This window comes from Mesocricetus auratus, unplaced genomic scaffold (assembly GCF_017639785.1).
Source record: "Mesocricetus auratus isolate SY011 unplaced genomic scaffold, BCM_Maur_2.0 Super-Scaffold_100009, whole genome shotgun sequence".
NCBI classification, from domain to species: Eukaryota; Metazoa; Chordata; class Mammalia; order Rodentia; family Cricetidae; genus Mesocricetus; species Mesocricetus auratus.
In genome coordinates this window covers 61,202,640-61,228,534 of record NW_024429193.1, presented here as the reverse complement: position 1 = coordinate 61,228,534, position 25,895 = coordinate 61,202,640, and the positions used below count along the sequence as shown (strand labels likewise).

The window sequence follows — 25,895 nt, the reverse complement described above, 5'->3', positions numbered from 1 at the left end:
AGAGGCCCTGAGTTCAATTCCCAGCAACCACATGGTGACTAACAACCATCCATAATGGAATCTGGTGCCCTCTTCTGGCATGCAGGGATACACACAGACAGAACACTGTATACATAATAAATAAATCTTTTTTTTTTTTTTTAAAAGCTTTTGGGCTGGAGAGATGACTCAGAGGTTAAAAGCTCTGGCCACTCTCTCAAGAGGTTGAGTTCAATTCCCAGCAACCACATGGTGGTTCAGATCTGGTGCCCTCCTCTGGATGCAGGCATACATGCAGGTAGAACATTGTTTACATAATAAACAAATAAATTTTAAGTGGTTTTTCGAGACAGGGTTTCTCTGTGTAACTGGCTGTGTTCTTGGCTGTCCTGGAAATCATTTTGTAGACCAGGCTGGCCTTGAACTCTCTAAGAACCACCTGCCTCTGCCTCCCAAGTGCTGGGATTAAAGGTGTTGGACACCACAGCCTGGCCATAAATCTTTAAAAAAAAAAAAAGTTTTACAGGAGGAGCCATCTCACCAGCCTTGAAGAGATTCTCAAGAATATGGTATGACTTTTATTCCACCCATATAACAGCTTCAGAAACAAGAATAAACCATCAGAGCAGACTCTGACTAGCTATTCCCAGGAGCTAATATGCCAGCTCAACAAACATGAAGTTACTGTTCATGTCATTAATATCCATCAAGTCAGGAAGCCAGAAGACAAGACTAGTGAAAACAGTATGCCACAATCGTAAGACCTAGTCAAGGCCCTTAATAAAGGGTGTGGTAGTGATCATCTTAAGCCCAGGAAGTACTTGGGAGGCTAGAGGGAGGATGACCAGCATTTCAAGTCCAATTCTGATGACATAGTGAGTTTGAAGTATGAGACCTAAACTAATAATAATCAAAACAATAAGAAGCATATTGCCTCAAAGACCTTGAAAGATATTCTAAGAGAAAAGCCTGAAATCTCAGGAAAAAGTGCCAGGTCATTCCTTATTCTGAGCCCTGACACAAGTACAGCAGTGAAACAAAACTAAGAGGGGGACTAGGAAATCTCCATGTGGAGAAAGGACAGCAAACGGAAGACATTTTGCACAGGAAAGATGGGTGCAAACATAGCTGCAATCCCAGAGACTAAGGCAGGAGGACTGACCAAAGTTACAAGTTAGTTCATGCTATATACCAGGTGAGCCTGAGTACAGAGTGAGATTCTGTCCCCCAAAATCAAACAAGCATCGGGCATATAGCTCCATTGGTAGAGTGCCTGTTCAGTCTATGAGAAGCCCTGACTTCCATCTGAAGCACTACAAAGCCTGTGTGGTGGTGCATGCCTGTAATACCAACACTCAGGAGGGGGAGGCCAACCTTAAACCTTAAACAAAGCACAGTGGGAGGCCAGAGTTGGTTAATGAGACCCTGCCTCAAAAGTAAGTAAATAAATAATAATCCAGTAAAACAAAAACAAAACAAAACAAAAGATATGCTCAATCAAAATAAAATATTATAGTCAGGTGTGGTGGCACACACCTTTATTCCCAGAACTCTGGAGGCAGAGGTAGGTGGATCTCTGTGAGTCTGAGGCCAGTTTGGTCTACAGAGTGAGTTTCAGGACAGCCAGTCAGGGCCACAGAGGAACGCTGTCTCAAAAAAAAAAAAAAATCAATATATGATATTATTGTATCAGATATTTAAGCTCAGCAAGAGGCCGAAGCCTAAAAGCATGAAGACCAGCATTTGGATCCCCATGTAAAAGGTGGGTAGAAATAGCAGCCCATTTTAATCCTGCACTTAGAGGCAGAGATACGGCTGCCAGATCAAGCTGGCTAGCTGACTAGTTCAATTGCTAAATTACAGGTTCAGCAAAAGACGCCCTCAAGGGCTGGAGAGATGGCTCAGAGGTTAAGAGCACTGGCTGCTCTTCCAGAGGTCCTGAGTTCAATTCCCAGCAACCACGTGGTAGCTCACAACCATCTGTCATCTGGTGTCTTTCTGGCCTACAAGGATACATGCAGACAAAACACCGTATACATAACAAATAAACAAACCTTAAAAAAAAAAAAGACTGCCTCAATATACAAGGTGGCAGATCATCTATACTGAATGTGGTGACAACTGATATCAACCAACCATCTCTACACACACTCAAATACAGTGCTCCCATATATGCACACACACCAAACATAAATAAACATTATTTAAAAAAAAAAAGCTAGCCGGGCGTTGGTGGCGCACGCCTTTAATGCCAGCACTCGGGAGGCAGAGGCAGGTGAATCCCTGTGAGTTTGAGACCAGCCTGGTCTACCGAGCGAGTTCCAGGACAGGCTCTAAAACAATACAGAGAAACCCTGCCTTGAAAAAAAAACAAAAAGAAAAAAAAGAAAAGCTAGGGAGTGGTGGTGCTCACCTTTAATACCAGCACTCTGGAGGTAGATGTACTCAGATCTCTGAGTTTGAGGCCAGCTTAGTCTACCTAGTAAATTCCAAAACAGCCAGAGCTGTTACACAGAGAGACTCTGTCTCAAACAAAGCAACAACAACAAAAAAAAAGCCAGGCAGGGTGGCACATGACTTTAATCTGGCACTCAAGAGGCAGAGAGGCAGGCAGATCACTAAGTGTTCCAAGGTCAACCTGGTCTACATTGTAAATTCCAGGACTGCCAAGGCTACAGAGAGAAACCACATCTCAGAAAACAAAAATGAAATCAGAAACCAACAAAAACTCACAAATTCCCAACAAAAATAGAGATGTAGAGAGGCATAGTGGCACTTATAATCTCAGTTCTCCAGAGGCTGGGAAAGGAGGATGAGTCTGAGCACAGCTGGGCGATACAGTGTATGCTCTGTCCCCATAGTTACGTAATTTCTATTAGACCAAAAAGATGCAAAAATACAATTGTTTGCCACTGGTCTACATCCTCAGCCTAGAGTGCTCACCTATCACATGAGGCCCTGGATTCCATACCCAGCAACATGACATCCCCACTCATCCACCCATTACACAAAGGATTGGATCATGTCTTTTCCACAGCATTCAAGGAAACATGGCCAATTCTCAATTGAGGCAAATCAAGAACTTGGTGACTGGGCAAAGAAAAAGTGGCATGTGAAATAAAAATTCTGGCATTAACAAACAGAAGGATCCTGCGAAAGTCCCAGACTGCCAGCACAGGTTAGAGGTCACACATACTGGTCTTCAACAGACCAAGCAAGTGAAAGTCTTGGAAGAAACATATCTACTACTGGATTCAGTGAAGCTGCAACTCAAGCTTTTCTGTACAGTGTTGATTTTTGCACTAAATCCTGTAGTCTAGTCTACAATTATTTGGACATTATTTGACTGCTGCTGTGTTTAGAAACATGAGATTATGACTCTTTTCATGTAGTTGTATGTGTTTTTCTTTGAATAAATTAACATGCCAAATAAATGTCTCTGTCTCTGAGACAGACACACACACACACACACACACACACACACACACACACACACACACACACAGATCCTGTCTAACTCTCCAAGACATAAACGAAGGGAAAATGATATCCATGTATACCCCACAACCCAATGCAAAACCATAAACTTACTTAAAATACCATGAGATAATTAGAAATTCCCCCCCCTTTAAAGATTTATTTATTTATTTTATATGTGTGAGTACTCTATCTGCATGTATGCCTTTATGCCAGAAGAGGACATCAGACCCCACTATAGATGGCTGTGAGTCACCATGTGGTTGCTGGGAATTGAACTCAGGACAGAACTCAGAACAGTCAGTGCTCTTAACCACTAAGCCATCTCTCCAGTCCTTTTTCTTTTTTTGTGACTCAGTTACATGGTTCTCAAGTACTAACTCTGGAGATGACAGCAGTGTGCTGTGATGTCACAAGTTTGGACATACCTGGACAGATATTCTTCTATACCAGAATTATACTTTTAGCAAACAATAAATCAATATAAATCTCACCTCAGATCCTGTGGCTCTCTTGATTCCAGATGCTGCTGCTTAAAAAAAAAGAGAGAGAGAGAGAGAGAAAAAAATCTTAGCCATATATAAATATAGTCACAAAACCTCTACCTAACTCACTGTGAGGATCAAGGGTTAGTCAAACTACACATGGTTGTGAACTACTTACTGCCTCTTGCACTAATATCAAATCCTTTTAGACAGCACTTTTTTTTGTTTTTGTTTTTTTGTTTTTCGAGACAGGGTTTTTCTGTATTGCTTTTGAGGCTGTCCTGGAATGCGCTCTGTAGACTAGGCTGGTCTCGAACTCACAGAGATCCACCTGCCTCTGCCTCCCGAGTGCTGGGATTAAAGGTGTGCACCCCCACCACCCAGCCCCAGCAACTGTTCTTAATGCATTTAACCATCACAGAAAATGTCTGTGACATGGCAGAAAGACAAAGAGCCCAAGAGACAGACAGAAACCCAAAGAGCTCAGTCTGATAACATATGCCTATAGTTCTAGCATTTTAGAGGTTGAAACAGGATTATCAAAGCAAGAATCTTGCTAGTTCAAGGTCAGAGGATGTTACATAGTGAACTCCAGGCCTAAACAAAACAATAAAAAGATTTGCCTCCACAGATAAGACCAGGACATCAGACTAAGAATACTTGCCCCTAACATACAAGATCTAAATCTATTTCCCAGTGCTGAGGGTTGGGGATGGGGCATGCCTAGAAGGTCTAGCAGTACTAGATTATAATTCTATTCAGCACTGGGAAAGCGGAGGCAAGGTCAGACTAGGTTATACAGTGAATTCAAGGAGAGCCTGAACTATGTGAGACTGTCTCATACAAATAATAGAGTAGCCAGGCAGTGGGGTGCACACCTTTAGTTGTAGCACTGGAGAGGCAATGGCAGGTGGATCTCTGTAAATTCAAGGCCAGCCTGGTCTACTGAGCAAGTTCCAGGACAGCCTCCAAAGCTGCAGAGAAACCCTGTCTTAAAAAACCAAAATAAACAAATAAATAAAACAAAACAAAGAACAAAGAACAGAGTAGACTACTATTTATAAGAAAATGTTTCCTAGTATTTGCTGAAAATATCTTTACTAACAGGGCAGCGGTAGTACAAGCCTTTAATTCCAGCACTGGGGACGCAGAAGCAGGTGGATCTCTAAGAGTGCAAGGCCAGTCTGGTCTACAGAGTGAGTTCCAGGACAGCCAGGGCTACAAAGAGAAACCCTGTCTTGAAAAACAAACAAACCAGGCAGTAGTGGACCACTCCTCTAATCCCAGCACTGGGGAGGCAGAGGCAGGCAGATCTCTGTGAGTTCTAGGCCAGCCTGCTCTACAAGGGAGAGTTCCAGGACAGCCTCCAAAGCCACAGAGAAACCAAACCCTGCCTCAAAAACCAAACCAAACCAAATAAACAAAAAAGACAGGGTCTCACACAGCTCAGACTGGCCTCTAACTCCTGATCAAACATAGAGCAAGGCTGGTCTTAAACACCTGATTATCCTGCCTCTACTTCCTGAGTACTGTCTGGGACTACAAACACATACCATCACACCTACCCATTAGTATAAAACTTTAGAGGCTTACAAATCCATTTCAGTTCCTACTACAAGGAGTAGCTACTTACTACAAGGGGCTAATCCTTGTAGTAAGATCTAAGAGACACATTTACCTGACCTAAATTTGTTTAGTGCTGACTAGGAAAACAACTGAATGGCAGATGGGGTCAGAGGGTGAAGGTGCCTTCCACTTAAGTCTGATCCAGGACACACGGTGGAGAGAATACACACCTGAAACTTTTCCTCTGCCACAGCACCCAACACCCTCCCCTGAACAAATAAATGTAATAATAGTAATGTTAAAATGTAGACAGAAGTCTGAAGAGAAAAATCTGAATTCTTATTGACCTGTTTGTTCTTTTGTAGCACCTGGGAACAAATTCAAGGCTTCAGAGCCAGGAAGGCCACTTAGAGGGAAGGGCACTTGCCAAAGTCTAATGACCTGAATTCTATCTCTGAAACCCCCATAATAGCAGGGAGGAAACAACTCTCATATAAGTTGCCCTCTGAGTGGACCATGCATGTGCTGCTGCATGCACACTCTCACACACATGCAGGCATGATAAATAAAGGTTCGACCACTGAATTGCATTTGTAGCGACAATTATTTTTAAGTTTGTAGATATAACAATACTGTGATTGTCATAACATTCTACCCCCAGAAAAAAAGGTGTTTTTATCTCTAGAAATCCTGTCTCTCCTTTTGGTTTCTGAGGCAGTATCTTATGCAGGTAGACTGGCCTCCAATTTGATATGTAGGTAATGGTGACCCTGAGCTCCAGATCTTCTTATGCCCACCTCCCACACGATGGCTTGCACCACCATGCCCAGATCTGCAGAAATATGTTCTAAAAGTGTTTGTCAGAGAAACTGTAAAAGAATCAAACTTATTTAAGACATCCCAAGATAGGGAGGAAGGAGATTTGGGGAGAGGGGAATGGAAGAGAGCAAGAGCACGGAAAAAAGCAGCTAGTGGGGAGAGGAAGTGAAAGGGGGGAGAAAAAAGAGAAGGGAGGGAGGGAACAGAAGAGAGGGCAGGAAGAAAGCTGTGGTACCACATAGTTCTACCATTTCCCCATCCTGACAGGTAGAGGCAGAAGGATCTAGTCTGTGCTACATTGCTACATGAGTTCTAAGTCAGCTAGAGATCCCACTTCACAAGCAACAAAGCTGGGCATAGCCAGGCTTAGTGGTCCATGCCTTTCTCCCAGCTTGGGGAGGTCAAGGGCAGAGGCAGGCGGATTTCTGTGAACCCCAGGGCAGCCTGGTCTATATAGTAAGTTCCAGGACAGCCAGGACTACAAAGTGAGGTCTGTCTACAAGAAAAAAGGGGGTGGGGCACTTTGGCAGGGCATGGTTGCATATGCCTTTAATTCCAGCACTTGAGAGAGAGAGATGCAAGAGGGTATCTGTGAGTTTGAGGCCAGCCTGGTCTACAGAGATAATTCCAGGACAACCTCCAAACAATACAGAGAAACCTTGTCTCGAAAAAAAAAACCAAAACCAAACAAACAAAAAAAGTTGGGCCTGCTGTTGAGCAATGATAATACTCCTAGTACTTTGAAGGCTGAAGCAGGAGAACTACAATGAGTTCCAAGCCAGCATGGGATACATGATTCTAAGCCAGCAAAGGACTAAATAGTGAGACTTTAATATAAAAATAAATAAGAGTCCGGCACCCATGTCTTTGATCTTAGCACTCAGCAAGCAGAGGCAGGTGGATTTCTGTGAGGTCAAGGCCAGCCTGGTCTACACAGAGAGACCCAGGACAAATGGGGTCACATAGAGATTCCATCTCAAAATAGTGATAATAATAAATAAAAGAAATGAAGTTATTTAAGTAGAATCTGAGTACTTAGCTCCCCTCTTGTCACAAATGGAAGCTATTTTCATTTCCAAGTTAGCAAGCCAACACCCAATAAATGCTTATTTTGTTTTTCAAGACAGGGTTTTACCAATTAGCCCTGAACTCAAGTGCTCTGCCTACTTTTGCCTTCCCAGTACTGGAACTAAAGGCATGTACCACCACCAGTCTTTCTTTTTTTAAAGAGAGAGAGAACTGGGTGTGGTGGAGAGTGCCTTTAACCTCTCAGCACCTGGAGGGCTAGGCAGGCGGACTTCTGTGAGTTGGAGGCCAGCATGCTCTACAAATCAAGTTCCAGAACTGCCAGAGCTGTTATGCTGAAAAATTCTACCTTGAAAAAAACAAAATTAAAGCCCCCACCACCAAGGGGGGGGGGGGCAGCTTATGGAAAGTAAAGAAAGGCTTTTGAAATTTTTGTAGTTTAATATTCCTTATTATAGCCGGGCGTTGGTGGCACACGCCTTTAATCCCAGCACTCGGGAGGCAGAGGCAGGCGGATCTCTGTGAGTTCGAGGCCAGGCTGGACCCACAGCCTCCAAAACAGAGAAACCCTGTCTCGTAAAACCAAAAAAAAAAAAAATATTCCTTATTATAGAGTAACAGTACATAAGTAACAGACAGGGTAATTAGAAGTGCTTAAAGTCATAGATCAAAAAGAGGGAACCTTTCAGTTCCAACTTTTCTTCTAGGTCATCTTTTTGTTTTAAATTTATGGCAATCCTCCTGCAATAGCCCCTCGAGTGCTAGGATTTACAGGAATAGACTAACAAACACATTTCAGAAAGCACGTTTTTCTTTGCTTAAGATGTTAGTCAAGCCAGGCATAGTGGAACATGCTACCACTTGGGAGGCAGAGACAGGCAGATATCTGACTCTGAGTTTGAGGCCAGCCTAAATATAAAAACAGTTACATAAGACCTCGTCTCAAAAAAAAAGAGCAAGGCTGGCAAGAAGATGGCTCAGTGGGTACTTGTTATGCAAGCCCACCAATCTCATCTTCTGAACCCATGTAAAGGTGAAAGGAGAGCCGGGCGTTGGTGGCGCACGCCTTTAATCCCAGCACTTGGGAGGCAGAGGTAGGCGGATCTCTGTGAGTTCGAGGCCAGCCTGGTCTACAAGAGCTAATTCCAGGACAGCCTCCAAAGCCACAGTGAAAGGAGAGAACTGAGTTCACATATCCTCTGCCCTCCACATATGCATGTCCCCACACAATCTCATACACGCTCGATAAAATTTAAAAAATAAAAAAGACTTCCAATAGATATACTCAAGATTTCTTTTAGACATCTTGCACTTGCCTACAAGATTAGTTACTAATCTTGGCAAACAACATCTGTTAACAGGGCTAGAGAAATGGGTTAGCAATTAAGCACTGACTATTTTTCCAGAGGACCTGCTGCAATTCCCAGCACCCACACGGGGCAGCTCACAACCATCTATAACTATAGCTCCAAGGGATTCCATACCATTTTCTGGCCTCTACAAGTATCAGGCACTCAGAGGCTACACAGAAAAACATGCAAGAAAACACCCACACACATAAAATAAAAATAAGTCAATATTAAAAATTTCCATGTTAACTTCTAAGATGGTTTCTGAAGGAATGACTAACAATTCATATACTATGCTTGTGAGAGTTTTTGAAGGAAATCTGAAAGATTAAGTTCCTTTCCATGCTATTCTCTCCTTGAAGGACTCCTGGCTCAGACAGAATACACCCAGCAAGAAATACCTAGTTTACAGCCAAGTTAGTTCACACAGACAGCAGGGAAGAGCAGGGAGTCTGGCGGAGTGCTGTTCCTCTTCCATGGTCCAGGCACTGGGTTTGATCCACAGCACCAGAAAAATAGACTAGCAGGAGACAGTAACAACACCGTGGATAAGAATATGAGCTCCCGGGGAAGAAAAAAGAAGAAGAAGAAGAAGAAAGAACAGAGGAGGAGGAGGAGGAGGAGGAGGAGGAGGAGGAGGAGGAGGAGGAGGAGGAGGAGGAGGAGGAGGAGGAGGAGGAGGAGAAAGAAAACATGGGCTTCACAATTCTGGTATTTAGGTTTGCTAGGGCTCAACATTTACTGAGTATGCAAATCTGGCAGTTTGTTAAACTTCTCTAGGCCTTGGTTACTTCCTCCATAAGATGCAGAAATAAGGCCTGGAGCTAATACAAACTTACCTTCTTTCTTTCCTTCATTCTTTCTAATCATTGTGAATGACTGTAACTACTTGTTTGGTCTTTCTTTTTTTCAAGAAACCAGCTGTAAACCAGCTCCACCTATAACTGACTTATGTAGCTCAGGTTGGTCTTAAACTTATGGCAATTCGGACTGGAGAGATGGCTCAGCGGTTAAGAGCACTGGCTGTTCTTCCAGAGGTCTTGAGTTCAATTCCCAGCAACCACATGGTGGCTCACAACCATCTGTAATGAGATCTGGTGCCCTCTTCTGGCCTGCAGGCCAGAATACTGTATATATAATAAATAAATAAATCTTTAAAAAAAAACACTTATGGAAATTCTCCTGCCTCCCCTTCCTGAGCACTGAGATTAAAGGCTTGGGACACCATATACCATGCTTTGGTATAATACATTTTGAAACCCCCTCTACAGGATGGGGAAAAAAAATCAAGAAAAATAAAAAGTGGGAAAGAAAAATAATCAAATAATAAAAGAAAAAATCAAAAGGAAAAAGCTGGGACTAATTTACTGAAACAAAACTGAGAAGAGGTACACATCCATATTAAGACAGCACTGTCCTGCAGAGGAAGGAACACCACATGCTATAACTGTTACGGGGAAAGAGCTGGCTGCTAGTTACTTGGAGGAAGGAGAGCTCATGCTTCTTTAGCACAGACACTCATCAGATCTACCTCTCTTACGGTGGACCCCACAGCATAGAAAGTTGAAACCTAATAAGGGAAAACAGAAAGTTATCACTTACTTTGGGGTACTATTTGCTTATAGCAGACTATATTAACATTAATTAACTGTACTGTGAACAGGCTACTTTGTCACTTTATAGTCAATTGCTCCTATTCAGACATGCAGTTCTGGAACACAAATTCCAGTAGCTGCCAGGCAGTGGTGGTGCACGCTTTTAATTCCAGGACTCAGGAGGCCGAGGCAGGTGGATCTCTGTGAGTTTGAGGCCAGCCTAGTCTACAGAGTTAGTTTTAGGATAGTCAGAGCTATTTCACAGAGAAAGCCTATTTTTAAAAAAAGCAATAATAAAATAATAATAATAGAAATTCTCAGTCACAAAGCTTTTACTTCAAATCATTTAACTCTCCCGTGAATTCCACTGGACAAATTTTTCAGATCTATTTCATATACAGGCTTCTATAGTGGATGCATATACAAGGATATTCACTGTAGCAGTGTATGTAATAAGTAAAAATGTACAGGTACTGTATTGGAAAGAATGCAAGTAAAAAAGGATAAATAAATCATAGGGTAGTTCAAAATGGAATATTATATAACTTATTTTATATAATAACTATTACTTTAAATACATGTTTATATATAGCTTAGATAGCATGTCATAAGAAGTCTAACCTGGCTTTGAACTCTGGGATTACATGTATTATCCACTACACCCAGCTCCACAGGAAATTACTGAACAACAACAACAACAACAAAAAAGAAAGTATAATAAAGGCTGAAGATGTTGGGGTACCCCGAATTGAGGAGGGGTCCCCAATCCGGATTCGTCACCCCAAGAATCAAGAGTCCACGCGCCAATTGATGCAACACGCAAGAGGCTTTAATTAGGCATCTGCAGATGGGCCTCTCGGTCAGCTTTTAGACCGATTGGCCCCGAGGTTCAGTTACAATCAGCTTTTAAAGACAAAAACCACAAGCTTTTGGGAGGGGTCCTTATCTCGGGACGGGGGGGGGGAGACAGGATGGGGGGGACGTACCTCCAGACCCAGGCATGAATCAATTATCTCTCCCTAAGTAAATAGTGTTATCTCCTTGTTTCCCCTGGTCAGTTCTTCACAGGTGGCAGCCCATAATTGGCTTTTTGTGGATTTACAGCCCTTCTGCAATTAAGGTTGCTAAACCATACATTCCATTCTGTGGCGATTTACAGCCCTTCTGAAATTAAGGTCTCTAAACCATACATTCCATTCTGTGGTATGGCCGGTTCCTGGGATGGGGTCCTTTGTTCACTTCCCAAGTTCTCTAGTGGGGTGCCCTCCCTGTTTAAGCTTATATTTTATTTCTATAAATTCGGGGTCTTACAAAGACATGAATGCCTCTTCCCAACACCCACAGCTCACAACTGTCTGTAACTCCAGCCTCAGGGTACTGATGGTCTCATTTGGCCTCTGTAGGCATTGTACACACACGGTTCAGGCATATACACAGGCAAAACACCCATATACAAAAAAGGGGGAGGGGGAGTATGATATACTTGAAAATAACCATACATGTACTTACTCATGTATAAAAGGTCCTCAAATATGACAGTGTCTACATGCTGGTATCAGCTTGATTTGATTAGTTTTTGTTTTCCTGAACCACAGATAAACCTTTTATAATCAGTATGTTTTTGTTTTTTAAAGATTGATATTTTAGTTGTTGTTTAGTTGTTGATACACACAGGGTCTCTCTGTATCCTTGGCTGTCCTGGAACTCACAGAAATCCGCCTGATGGGATTAAAGGCATGCACCACCACTACCCAAGTTAAGATGAATTTATTTTTATTTTATATGTCTGGGTATTTTGACTTTTTCCACCATGTGCATGCCACAAGTCCATGGAACCAGAAGAGGGTGTTGAATCCTCTGGAACCAGAGTTACAGACAGTTGTGAGCTGACATGAGGGTGTTGGAAATTGAGACATGTGAATGCTGGGGATTGAACCTGGTCCTCTGGAAAAGCAGCCAATGCCCTTAACCACTGAGCTATCTTTCCAGCCCAAGAAGTATGTTAATCTGTATATTGCAAACTAAAGAGACACATAGAGAAAGTTTTAGTGTCCGTCTCTTTGTTTTAAAACCTGTAGCTCCCAATATTCTGGTGTTCAACAGCCACTCAACAAACCACTACCACCATACAAACACACAGTAACTAAGGTTTATAACAAAGTCACTGTCCTGCATTACAAAAACAAGTTAGAAGGAGAAAAATTGAGAAGAAATGCCTAGAAGGCCATTTAGTAAAGGTGTCTTTGTCATGGTACCTGACAATCTGAGTTCAATCCCTGGGACCCACACAGGAGGAAGGAAGAGAACTGATGCCTACACATCATTCTTTGACATCCCCCCCAAATGTATGCACAAACATACACAGAGAAAAGTATACATAATAAATAACAGGGGCTGGAGAGCTGGTTCAGAGGTTAAGAGCATTGGCTGTTCTTCTAGAGGACCTGAGTTCAATTCCCAGCCATCACATGGTGGCTCACAACCATCTGTAATGAGATCTGGCACCTTCTTCTGGCCTACAGACAGACACTATATACATAATAAATAAATAAATCTAAGCCAGGTGGTGGTGGCGCAAGCCTTTAGTCCCAGCAATCAGGAGGCAGAGGCAGGTGGATCTCTGTGAATTCAAGACCAGCATCATGGTCTACAAGATCTAGTACCAAGACAGCCTCCAAGCCGTGGTGTCACAATCCAATAATCCCAACACATAAAGTAGAAGCAGAAGCATCAGGAATTAAAAGTCAGTTTTGGCTATACAGCAAATTCAAGGCCAGCACTATGTAGCCCAATCTGGCTTTATTTATTTATTTATTTATTTATTTATTTATTTATTTATTTATTGGTTTTTCGAGGCAGGGTTTCCCTGTGGCTTTGGAGGCTGTCCTGGAACTCGCTCTTGTAGACCAGGCTGGTCTCGAACTCACAGTGATCCGCCTGCCTCTGCCTCCCGAGTGCTGGGATTAAAGGCGTGCGCCACCAACACCCGGCCCCAATCTGGTTTTAAACTCACAGTAGTCCCTACCTCAATCTCTCAAACTGCTAAGATTACAGGTCTGCACCACCACACCTAGCTATTTAAAAAAACCAAGTAACTCTGTACCAGTTTAGGGAAGCATTCCAGTTTAGTGCTCTGCAGCACCCTATTTTGTGTGTGGAGGAAAAGATACCGGAAGGACTGGTTTTTAGTCACTTTGCAAAACACCATTCTTAGTCTCTACAAATTTGTTTGGTAATACCAGGCAACATGAAACTAAAGTTTCAAATTAAGAACTAGAAGACTAGCTGGGTGGTGACGGCAAACACCTTTTATCCCAGCACACTGGAGACAGGCAGATCTCTGTGAGTACGAGGCCAGGCTGGTCTACAGAGTAAATGCCGGGACAGGCTCCAAAGCTACAAAGAAACCCAGCCTCAAAACAAACACTTTAAAAAATAACAATAAAAAGGAGGGGTGTAATAGAGGGACAATGCTCACAACTGTCTGTAATTCCAGCTCCAGGGGATCCAACACCCTCTCTGGCATCTGTAAGCACCTTTATATGTGGTAAATAAAGGCAAAACACTCACAATACTAAAAATAATACTAAATTTAAAAAAGAAAATGTCAATATAGAAACAGGAGAGAAAAATTATCAACATAGTTCTGAGAAGTGTGAGAACAGTGCATTTCAGAAGGACAATGTACTGGAGGTGATAAGTGGGTCGAGGGACAGCTGAAGAGTTAAGCATACTGCTAACTTCCAGAGGAACTGACTTCACTTCCTCGTACCCACAACAGGAGGCAGCCTGAAACTCTAGCTCCACAGGCACCAAAGGCCCTTTTCTGGCCTCCTTGGACATTGGCACACAAGGCATTTACTCACACATACACACACAAATACAAATAAACTGAATATAAAGAGGTGATAGTTTAAACAAAGATATATTCATACAGAAGTAGCTCTGAGTGAGCTCCCCCTATTATGTGGAACAAAACAGAGCTGGCCTCAATAGTAAAGCCTCTCCCAGCACTTTCAGAGGAGAAGCATTTCCTCTGGAGACATGATGACATCATCCACAAGCCAAGAAACTAAAAGACACTGTGTGACTGACTTCAGTGTCTGAAGTACACATATAATTTGCAGATGCTTGAGGCTAACCGGACGTGCATTACTCAGACAACTAGTTTTGCCTGAACAGGTCATAGACAAAGTATTCCAGAAACTCTTATCCAAAGCTTACCAATAATACCAAGTAAAAATGCTAACTTTAGCTTGGTAAAATAAAGAGCCAAAGATTAAAAATCAAAAACTAGAAACTCTCTACAACAAAACAAACAAACAAAAAAAACCAAGCTATTTTGTTTGCTGAACCATCCAGAACACCTCTTTACTCCCCTAATTTGGAATACTGAAAATCATCCTGTGGGAGGCACAGTATATTCTCCAAACAAAAACACCCAGAAATATCAACATGCTACAGGGCACACAGTTGGTTCTAAGTGACAATGTTAAAAGAGTACAAAGAATCACACTGCCTAGGCCTGGTGGCATATGCCGGTAATTTGAGTACTCAGAAAATTAAGACAGGGGATCTCCAGATCAAGGCCAGCTGAGGCTACATAGGAAGACTGCTTCACGAGGTTAAACAATAACTAAAACTTACAACTGGCTGGGCGGTGGTGGCACACATCTTTAATCCCAAGCAGAGGCAGGTGGGTCTCTGGGAGTTTGAGGTCAGCCTGGTCTACAGAGTGAGTTACAGGACAGAAACCCTGTCTCCAATCCAAAAAACCAACTGGCCAGGGATGGTGGTGCACACCTTTAGTCCTGGCCCTTGGGAGACAGAGACAGGTGGATCTCTGATTTGGGGGTCAGCCTGGTCTACAGATAGAGTTGCAGGACAGCCAGCGCTACACAGAGAAACTTTGTCTTGAAAAACCACTACTACCTACCACCCTCCACCCCCTAAAACAAACAAATAAACAAACAAAAACACCACAATTTACAATTGGACAGCACACTTTTAACTCTTGCACCCAGAAGACCAGAGTTCAAGATATGCCTTAGTACAGAGTGAATGAAGCCAGCCTGGGCATATCAGATTCTGTCACAAAAAGAAAATGGGGGACTGAACCATAACCACCTCCGCATCAGCAACTGAATCAAAGATTTAAAACCAAAGGTCTGAAATCAAGATTTAAAACATTGCAAAGAAAACCTCAATTTTGTTTCCCAGGGAAAGTCAGAAAAGTCAAGGGGGGCAGGCCTAAAAAGCAAAACTGATAAGTAGTTTGAGCTGGAGGGGGGCCCCCACACCTTTAGGCCCAGCACTCAGGAGGCAAAAGGCAGGTTGATCTATGTGAGTTCAAGGCCAGCCTGGTCTACTAAGTTCCCAGACAGCCAGGTCTGTTGCACAGAAAAACACTATCTCAAAACACCAAAAAAAAAACAAAAAAAAGATTTGAACTGGATCATCAGGATGGAACATCAGGTAAAGGAACTTTACCATCAAAGACTTAAATTCAATCCTCAGAATTCCCACAGGGGAAAACCCCTCTGCCTCCCACAACTGTTTTCTAACCACACCCCACTACCAGGTCACCAAATACAGGTAAACATTTCTTTTAGTCTACCAGTCCTGTCACCTAAGAGCCAACATATTACCAGGAATCCAAGGAATGCACCATAAGTCTACTAAGATCCTACTTATTTGTTTGTCTTTTGAGACAGGGTTTCTCTACACAGCCTTGGCTGTCCTGGAACTCTCTCTGTAGACCAGGCTGTTCTTGAACTCACAGAAATCCGCCTGCCTTTGCCTCCTGAGTGCTGGGATTAAAGGTGTGCGCCACCACTGCTGGCTGCCAAGTCGACCTCCTTGAGTCTCCCAATTCTATGTCCAAATCTGGGTTTTTCTTTTGTGATGGGGTGAGTCTTTTTTGCTCCATAGCCCTAGCTGTCATGGAACTCATATTTGTGTCAATACTCCTGCTTCTGCCCAAGTCCTGGGAGTCCTGCAACTCGGCATATATCGTCGTACTCCACTTCAGTTCTAGCTCTCTGGAGTTTTGCAGGATTAATATACAAATATTCCAGGGTTGACATATCACTCAATGGTAGAACTTGACTAGCTTATGCTTGCATTCAATTCTGGTACTTGGACAAAAGGGGTGTATGTAACTAAAATGCATGCATAGTTCAGCAGAAAGTTTAGCTTTTATGATTTCAAAACAAGAATAAATTGCCCCAACAGTACTTCCCTCAACCAGCAAAATAAAAATATAGGCAGCTGCTAACTGAGCTTCCTCCACAAAGCTTACCTGAAACAGAATAAAAAAAAAAATTAACTCTGCCTTTTCTTTATTTCTTTGTTTTCTCTGGAACATTGTACTTTCTCAGTTTTTCTGATCTCCATGCCTAACTTAAAGGCATAACTTTGGGGGCTCAACAGTTACTGGCTGTTCTTCCAGGAATGGGAAGTCAGTTCCCAGCACCTGCACTGATTGTCTGTAACCACCTGTAACTTCTGCTCCAAGAGCCTACGCCATCTTCTGACCTCTGCAGGCACCTGCACACATGTGGCATCTACTGACATAAGATAAATAAAAAGTTTGACTCTCTCTCCATCTTACCACTAGCAAATAGTAGGATATACAGCTTGCCTCCCCTGTTGTCTTCTCTCAAACAGAATGGTCCCTGGGGGTCAAATAAATAAATAAAAATATGGTCCCTTTATACAGATTCTTGTCAATGAGAACTTGCATCTTAGGAAACTTGTTAACTTATACTGTGCAGGGATGAGCTGATACACTCTGGTTAATCACATTCTAAAATGACCTCTTCCACTTTCCTCATAACCCCCCCTGGTTATTTCATCCATCCTAATACCATCTCTGGAACAGACTGTTGGGCTTAGTTTGGAATATATAGAGATTCCCTTCACCTGACTGACTATAGAGAAAAGAGTGTACTTCATCAATATGTTTTTATCTGTGAGTTCAAGGCCAGTCTATTCTACAGAATGAGCTCCAGGACAACCAGGGCTACGCAGTAAGAAAAAAAAGGCGGGGGGGGGGGCCCTGAGCCTAAAAGAATAACACTAGGCACAGCGTCATCACCTGTATTCTCAACTCCGGAGGCTGAAGCAAGGAGTACTGTGGGATAACCTTTTCTGTGGCTGTGACTATGTTTTACTCTCACTGGTGAATAAAAAGCTGCTGTGGCCTACAGCAGGGCAGAATAAGCGAGGTGGGAAAGCCACACTGAAAATACAGAAAGGAAGAGGGTCTGAGTTAGAGAAGAGACGCAAGCAGCCCAAGGGAAGCAAGATGCTAGAGGACAGGTAAAGCCACGAGCCATGTGGAAAAATATAGACTGATAGAAATGAGTTAATTTAAGTTCTAAGAGCTAGCTGGTAATAAGCCTGAGTAGTGGTGCAAGCCTTTAGTCCCAGCACTCGGGAGGCAGAGGCAGGTGGATCTCTGAGTTTGAGGTGAACCAGGTTTACAGAGTGACTTCCAGGACAGACTCCAAAGCTATAGAGAAACCCTGTCTCAAAGAAAAAAAGCCTAGCCGGGCGTTGGTGGCTCACGCCTTTAATCCCAGCACTCGGGAGGCAGAGGCAGGCGGATCTCTGTGAGTTCGAGGCCAGCCTGGTCTACAGAGCAGAGTTCCAGACAGCCTCCAAAGCCACAGAGAAACCCTGTCTCGAAAAACCAAAAAAAAAAAAAAAGAAAAAGAAAAAGAAAAAAAGCCTGAGCTTTTTTCTGTTTTATTTAGGACCAGGCCCTCAGGACAAAAGAAAAGCTCCCACCTCCATTTACAAGGAAGATTATAAATTAAGACACCAACCTGGGTAACACAGGAAGACTATCTCAGGGGAAAAAAAGGCAAAAGTTGGTGGCTCTCTCCTATATATCTCAACTATAGGAAGGCTAACGAAGGAGGATGACATCAAGTTCACAAGACCTTAATGAAATCTTGGCTGATAAAAAAGCAAGCAAACAAAACAAAACAAAAAAATACCCTTCTCCCCCTTATCCAACTCTGGCTCTCGTTATCTCTGTTCATACCACAGGTCATGGTTTCTATTTTATGATCAAAGAAGAACAAGCTAATAAAATATTTAATAGCTTTTAGGTAGCACATATTTCAGCAAGGGTATTAATCAGAAGAGTTAATATCAACCCAGTAGTCTACAAACAACAAGTAAAACATACTATTTTGACACTCAAAGGTAACTTTTAAATATACATACCAACTAATCTCAGATACTAAACACCTATAAAACAAACTATAATTATACCTGACACTGAGCTTAAACAGCCATGGCAGATATAAATATTTAAACAAAACAATTCTGAAAAGCTAAGTGTGGTTGAATATACCTGTATATCAGCTACTATAGTACCTATAGAAGTCTAAGGCAGGATTGCTTGAAGTCCCTGGAGTCCAGGGCCGGTCCAGTAAAACCTGATGTTCTTTATTATGGTTTAAAAAGATTAGGCCAGCAGGAATGCTCAGTGGTCAAAGGCATTTGTCATTTGTCACCAAGTACACAGGAAGTCTGAGGACCCACATGACGCACGAAAGGAGAAAAACCAAAGCCTGTAAGTTGTCCTCAAACTTCCACTTACAAGCACATGCATACACATTCGTACACTCAACATTTTTGAAAATGGAATTTTTAAAACAGAAGGAAGTAGGCCTGATAAAACATATGTGGTAGCTCATGCCAATTAAAACAAACAAAACAAAGCATAAAGCAAACAAGCCCAAGTGTGAGACCAGACTGTGCTATACCCCTACCTGACAAGCCAGAGCTACATAATAAACCTTGCCTCAAAACAACTAGCTTGCACTTTGAAGGCAGAGGCAGGCAGACTTCTGAGTTCTGGTCTACAAACCAAACAAAAACAGCTGGCTAGGTAGAGGGTATAGGAGCTGTGGGGGTGACTATCTCAGAGCTGCTGTGTGAAGCAGAAGGACTAGAGCTCAAGATCATCTACTGTTTCAAATGGTTTTCCTTTGGGGAGTCAAATATGATTTTAATCACAAAGCTCTCATTTGAAGGGTGCAATATACATCTTGGCATTTAACTCCCTTTGTAACTTCAACTCTAATTTCAAATCAAGACTCCAAATGACTGGGGGTGATGATGTACATACACCCTTAGTCCTCTGAGTTCCAGAATAGCATGATCTACACACAGAGAGTTCTAGACCAACCAAGACAGCATGGTCAGACCCTGTCTCAAAATAACAACAAACACGAGATCCAAAAGAAAAACAAAAACAAAAGACAAAAATACCACTTGGCTCTCATTTGTAGTAAAAGCTGTACTTGGTGGCTTGAATTCCAAGTTACTGACTGAAGAGAACAGGAAACGAAGATCTCAGAACCCTAAATAATGGTCAGTCACAGTACCTCATCAGGGCTGATTTTATTAAGTGGGTGCCATCGTCCAAATAATGAAGATGGGCAAAAAACAAAGGGAAGGAATATATTTTCTTTATATACCAAACAGCAGAACCTAGGTGACAAATCATCGTTTAACAATCAAAGCCTGGGCTGGAGAGATGGCTCAGAGGTTAAGAGCACTGACTGCTCTTCCAGAGGTCTTGAGTTCAATTCCCAGCAACCACATGGTGGCTCACAACCATCTACAATTCAATCTGGTGTATATGTAATAAATAAATAAAATTAAATTAAAAAAACAATCAAAGCCTAAGAGCCGGGCGTTGGTGGCGCACACCTTTAATCCCAGCACTCGGGAGGCAGAGACAGGCAGATCACTGTGAGTTCGAGACCAGCCTGGTCTACAAGAGCTAGTTCCAGGACAGGCTCCAAAACAATACAGAGAAACCCTGTTTCGAAAAACCAAAAAAAAAAAACAAAAAACAAAAAACAAAAAAAACAAAGCCTAAGAACAAGCACATGATGATGTTTACTTTAAGATAATTCATTTATCACCGCCTCCTCCAGATTCAAACACGGTAACTACACCAATGGAAAAGATGGTAAATAAATATCATTTAAGAGCTTATGGTTTGCCCAGCATGGTGAGGCACACCTGTAATCCCAACACCTGAGAGGCAAAGGCAGGATGATCTCTGAGTTCAAAGCCAGCCTGGTCTACAGAATGAGTTCCAGGACAGCTAGTGCTGTTATACAGAGAAACCCTGTCTCAAAAAAACAAAAATAAAAACAAAACAAAAAAATCAAATAAGTAAAAAAAAAACTGTCACTTTAATAAACATTACCCTTTTTCGAATTTAGAAAGCAACAAGAATGTTATGGCTCTCTAATGCTTTTAGAGAGGGAAGGCAAAAGCCACTTCTCCAGGAAACTAAAAATAGAGGCATATAAATAAAATTGCAGTTTATGAAGAAGGTATCTATGACTATGTCTCCGGCCTAAGCTGGGATGTTTAAGGTGGAAAATTCGAGCCAATTCAAAACGGTAAGGACAAAATCCCAGGCCTAAGAAAAAAAATCAACTCTCCAGAAAAGCATCTACTAGGCAGCTTCTCAGGCAGCAGTTACTGAGGAACACCCGCCATTCCTGACAGAACCTCTACAACAGCGTCTGATTCACCTCCCATACACACTTTCCCTCCTACACACAAGCTGTGGCTTCTCTTCGTGGGCCTCTTCAGCCCCCTATCTCCATTACTGTCTAACTACTCGGACCTCTCCCTCCATGTTGCTCAGTTCCCTTGCGATTTCTCCATACATCATCATGAGCAGTCCTCCAATCCGTATCCTATTATGCAATATTCCCCATAGCACTAAGTAAGAGTCACACACAACCCTCCCCATCTCCTTCTGAGGCCTAACTTAGGCTCTTCTACAATTGAAGCCTCCATGTCACTTATCCTCCCCCTTTGGGGTCTTTTGGGCCTTACCCACCGCCGCCCACCTTTCAGAAACTTCAAGGTTTTTTTCTTCGGAGCTGACTGTGGTACACGCCTGTAATCCCAGCACTAGGGATCTCAAGCCAGTCAGGAAGATATAGGAAGTGCCTGTCTCAAAACACAAAACAACAAAGCTCCCCATTCCTCCCCGAAGTTGTACAGTCTAAAGACAGGAGTCACCGAAAAGAGGTCATTTGAGAACATATGTATGTGTCTGCGCTGCTGCGGCCAAGCGTGGAGGGGAGGAGGAAAACGACGCATTAGGTAGGGATAGTCTGAGGGGAAAGGCCACTCCGGTAACTCCTACCCCCAATAAAATTCTCCATTCCCTAACACCTACCTCAGCAGTCAAAAGCACTCCATGACTCTTCAATACTTTTAGGTCCCATAATCCCCTCAACGTTTTGATCTATTAAGTCCACAATCAACGTAGCCTCTACCTCACACCAAAAAAAAAAATTCTTATTTACACTGTTTTTAAGTTAAGATCCCGGGGGCTGAAGCCAGCGTCGGATGCATGCTAGCCAGGACCTCCACCACTAAGCTGTATGCCCAGCCTCCGCTGACTTTAGTTTCTCTACTCCTGTCTTACCTCCTCCTCAAAATTCTCAACGCAGTCGCCTCTAAGACACAGTGCGGGTGTTTGTGCCGACTTCTATTTTCTCGGTGACCCTCATCCTTTCCCCCCAAACTCCTCTACATCTCTCCAAATGGTCTGTAACTTCAAAGTCCAGTCTGTTAGGGGCGACCACTCGGACACCGCCCTCTACAGGTCCCTTCCCCGGACTCGCTCTTGCTCCCGTCTCAGTCTTCCCCAGCCGGCTGCCCGCGCCCCACCGGGCTTACCTGCGGTCCCGGCAGGGACCCCGGCATCAAGGGATGAAAACCCGGCCGCCGCTGGCCCAGAGGAGGCGGACGCCATCTTGGCAGCCCCCTCCCCCTCAGCGGCCTCGCTCCCTTTCAATCCGGCTCCTCCTTTTCTCGGAATCGAATCTTCCCCACGTCTATTCACAGAACCCGCGTTCTGCGGGCTTCTCACTGGCGTCGTTCAGGCTCCGGGACCAGCTCAGGACCGCACCACTTGCCCGGCATGGAGGACAGCTCCCGAACTGCTCTCCGCCAAAGCCACCTTCTCTCAAATGGCAGGGACGCGCGAGCCGGCTGCCGGGGCCCTGCGCCTCCGCTCACACACACTCAGGGCAAACCCAGGCAGCGGCCGTCCCCCACAGCATGCCCCCTCCCGCGCCGCCCCAGCCACTGCCTGTTTATCGCCAACTCCACCGCCGCGCTCAGGGTGGGCGGCCAAGGAAATCCCAGTACTGCGCCTGCGCCCCACCTTCTCACGGCTCCATCCATCGCTCCAAGGAAGGAACAAGCCAATCCGGAGGTGGCATTTGGGTCACGTGACAGACACGTCACACCCTGAGGAATCCACCCGCGGAAGATCGTGTGCCGACGGTGGCTCGATAGGCCAACATAGGTTCGTATCTTTGACCGTGTTTCGTTACGCTTGCTGTGAATTCTGGTGGACTAGGAAGGGCTGGGTGCTTCAAATGACAGCCCTGGAAAGAATCCAGGCAACAGCTCTGGGGTCGAGTCCGAGATACTGCAAAACATCACAACCACCAAGAATTCTTCCAGCCTTTATTATTTAAGGTGCGAGCTTGTGGAACCTTCCTTCTCAAGATACGAGACTGGATCTGTTTTGTTTGCTTCAGACACAGTGACAGAGTTCAGTAAATGTAAATGTTCGAAAACTAAGCCAATGGGGATTTGTCAACAATGTAATAATAAGAAACATACATTAAAAATAAACTTTAAAAAGACCCAGCCGGGCATTGGTGGTTCACGCCCTTAATCTCAGCACTCGGGAGGCAGAGGCAGGCGGATCTCTGTGAGTTCGAGGCCAGCCTGGTCTACAGAGCGAGTTCCAGGACAACCTCCGAAGCAATACAGAAAAACCCTGTCTCGAAAAACCAAAAAAAAAAAAAAAAAGACCCGTGAAAAAGGCTACAGAACTCAATCAGACTGTATCACACAATCTGCTCCGGCTCCAAAGTCCTCCTTAGCGTTCAGTTGCTAATTATCTAAGCTCCAAAGGGCACGGGAAAACAGAAGAATCCCATTCTAGTCTTATCTTCGTATGAACTCTGCCAAGTTTTAGCAAAGAACTGTGGTGGTTGTGAACATTGTAGGAGTCCTAGTGAAGACCTCTAAACAAACAGCTTCCGCAGAGCAAAGACTGCTTCATTCTTGTATGTCCATCTCCTGTCACGTCTTTGTACAAGGAAGGCACTCAATAATTATTTGAGAAATGAATAAATAAAAAGACATGGAAAAGCCGGGCAGTGGTGGCGCACACCTTTAATCCCAGCACTGGGGGAGGCAGAGGCAGGCACATCTCTGAGTTCCAGGCCAGCCTGGTCTACAGAGCAAGTTCCAGGACAACCTCCAAAGCAATACAGAGAAACCCTGTCTCGAAAAACCAAAAAAAAAAAAAAAAAAGACATGGAAAAAACAACCCTCAGATTATTGGCCATAAGGTGGCCTGGATACCTATCTCGATGTTTCTCCAAAGGGAACCCATCAAATAGCTCCCATTCATTAGCCTCAGATTTCTTCCTCTTCCTTCAAGACATAAAATATTTGTTTCCTTACTGCCATCTGCTGGATTCTTTGGGCTCCCTTGGGTACTGAAAGTACACAAACAGCATTGTGAGTAGGTACCACTGAAGTATTGTATGTTATGCTACGTTATGTTATACCTACTTTAAAAATCTGCATCCAGCTGAATAGCACTGGAATTTGACATTGAGAAGCATAGGATCTGTCTCACAGGTACTCAGTAAATGCTACTGAATAAACTTTCCTTATTTCCAGAAAAGGCTTGCAGTTGCCTGGGAACTGTCAAGATGGGTCATCAGATAAAAGTACCAAGCCTGATGACCCAAGTTCTATCCCTGGTTCCCCATGGTGGGATAAAAGGATTGATTCAGCCGGGCAGTGGTGGCACACACCTTTAATCCCAGCACTCGGGAGGCAGAGGCAGGCGGATTTCTGTAAATTTGAGGCCAGACTGGTCCGACAGCCTCCAAAACAATACAGAGAAACCCTGTCTCGTAAAACCAAAAAAAAGGGGAGGGAGATTGATCCATTCACATTTTCCTCTGACCTCCATATGCAAAAAAAAAAAAAAAAAAAAGAGTTGGGATTAAGCTGTGGTGGAGCCAGGCATAATAGCTCATGCTTTAATCCCAGTCCATAGTCAGTTCCAGAACAGCCAGAGTTACAACACCTTGTCTTAAAATAATAATAACAATAATATAACTATTGCTTAAATATTTGGGTGTGGTGGTACATGCCTGAGGTTCCAGCTACTCAGAAAGTTAAGGGAGAAAACCCTTGATTTCCAGAACAGTTAGGCAACAGGCAAAAGAGCATGTCCTCATCTGCAGCATAGGTACAGCAAAAAGGAGAGCTAGGAATGTTTCAGAAGCATTTTTATCCCTAAGTCTCTCTGCCAAAGCTCCTACTCAGTCCCGAGGTGTCCTCTGAGTCATGGCACTGCTCTTGCCTAGTGACATTCCTGGCATAGCAGAACTGGGGTGCTGTGGCAAGGTGTGGAAGCTGGGGCAGAGCCCAGTGCGTGGGCTTGATCCTCCCGAGGAAATGGGAAAGGGAGTTCACCGATACATACTTTCAGGAGGAAGGCGATTTGATGACCTCAAAGTAGGGCCACCCATTTGGTCTTGAGTGTATGTGAGTGTGCTTTATCACAGCACTTTTGGGGGCTAGGGATGTAACTCAATGATAGAGATCTTGCCTATCTTGTTCAAGGCCCTGATCCCCAGCACTGGAAAAAAAAACAGTAAGAGAATGAGTACCTTATTCATTTCGTTAGCCTTTCATTAATTAATTACCTAGCCTCAGCTTTATCCCAGACACTCAGATTTCCTAGTCTAGACAGAGACAACCCTTCTCCTCACTTGGGGTGTACCCCGGTAGTTGAGTGCACCCCTAGCATTCCTGAGACCTTGGGTTCAATTACCAGCAATGAAGGGGAGAAAAAAAATAGCAAAGGTGAAAAAAAATCATCTTTCAACCTAGTATCGTGAAACACTCAAGGCAAACTAGTTCAGGTCTGGCCTGGTTACGACTGAGTTCCAAGCTAGCTTGGATTACATAATGAGACCCTATCTCAAAAAACAAAACTCAATGGGTAGAGGTACTTGCCATCAAGCCTGTTAACCTGACCTTGAGACCCAGTTAGTTTCCTAACAGGGTATCAAAAACATAGTAAACAGGGGAGAGTCGATTCCTGCAAGTTGTGTTCTGCTGTCCACAACAGTACAGTGGCATGTGCTTACACATGTGAACACAGTTTTTCTTAAATGTATGAAAATTTAAACATACTTTTAAAAAGATCAAGAATGGACCTGGTAGTGGTGGTACATGCCTTTAAGCTCAGCACGCCTGAAGCAGGTGTATCTCTGAGTTCGAGGCTAGGCTCTTCTACAGAGCGGGTTCCAGGCCAGGCTCCAAAGCTACACAGAGAAACCCTGTCTCGAAAAACACAAAATAAAAGTCAAGAATGGTATCACACATTTACAACTCCAGCAGTTAAGAGATGGAAGCAGAATGACCAGGAGTTTAAGACCTGCCTCAGCTGTACAGGGATTTGGAGGGCAGCTGGGGTTATGTGA

General features: G+C 43.5%; 1 protein-coding gene across 2 annotated transcripts in view; it reads right to left on the bottom strand.

Moving 5' to 3' along the window:
• The window catches only part of Pip5k1a (phosphatidylinositol-4-phosphate 5-kinase type 1 alpha), a 43,868-nt gene extending 21,384 nt beyond the window's left edge, over window positions 1-22,484 (bottom strand). The window contains exons 1-2 of one of the 2 annotated variants that reach the window (XM_040752259.1): window positions 22,039-22,484; window positions 3,951-3,988 (exon numbers count right to left, since the gene is read on the bottom strand). In XM_040752259.1, coding sequence (XP_040608193.1) covers window positions 3,951-3,988; window positions 22,039-22,114 — 114 coding nt within the window. In that variant the 5' untranslated portion in view covers window positions 22,115-22,484. The remainder of the gene's footprint in view (window positions 1-3,950; window positions 3,989-22,038) is intronic. The other variant, XM_040752260.1, reaches the window with a different exon arrangement.
• Window positions 22,485-25,895: the final 3,411 nt, after the last annotated feature.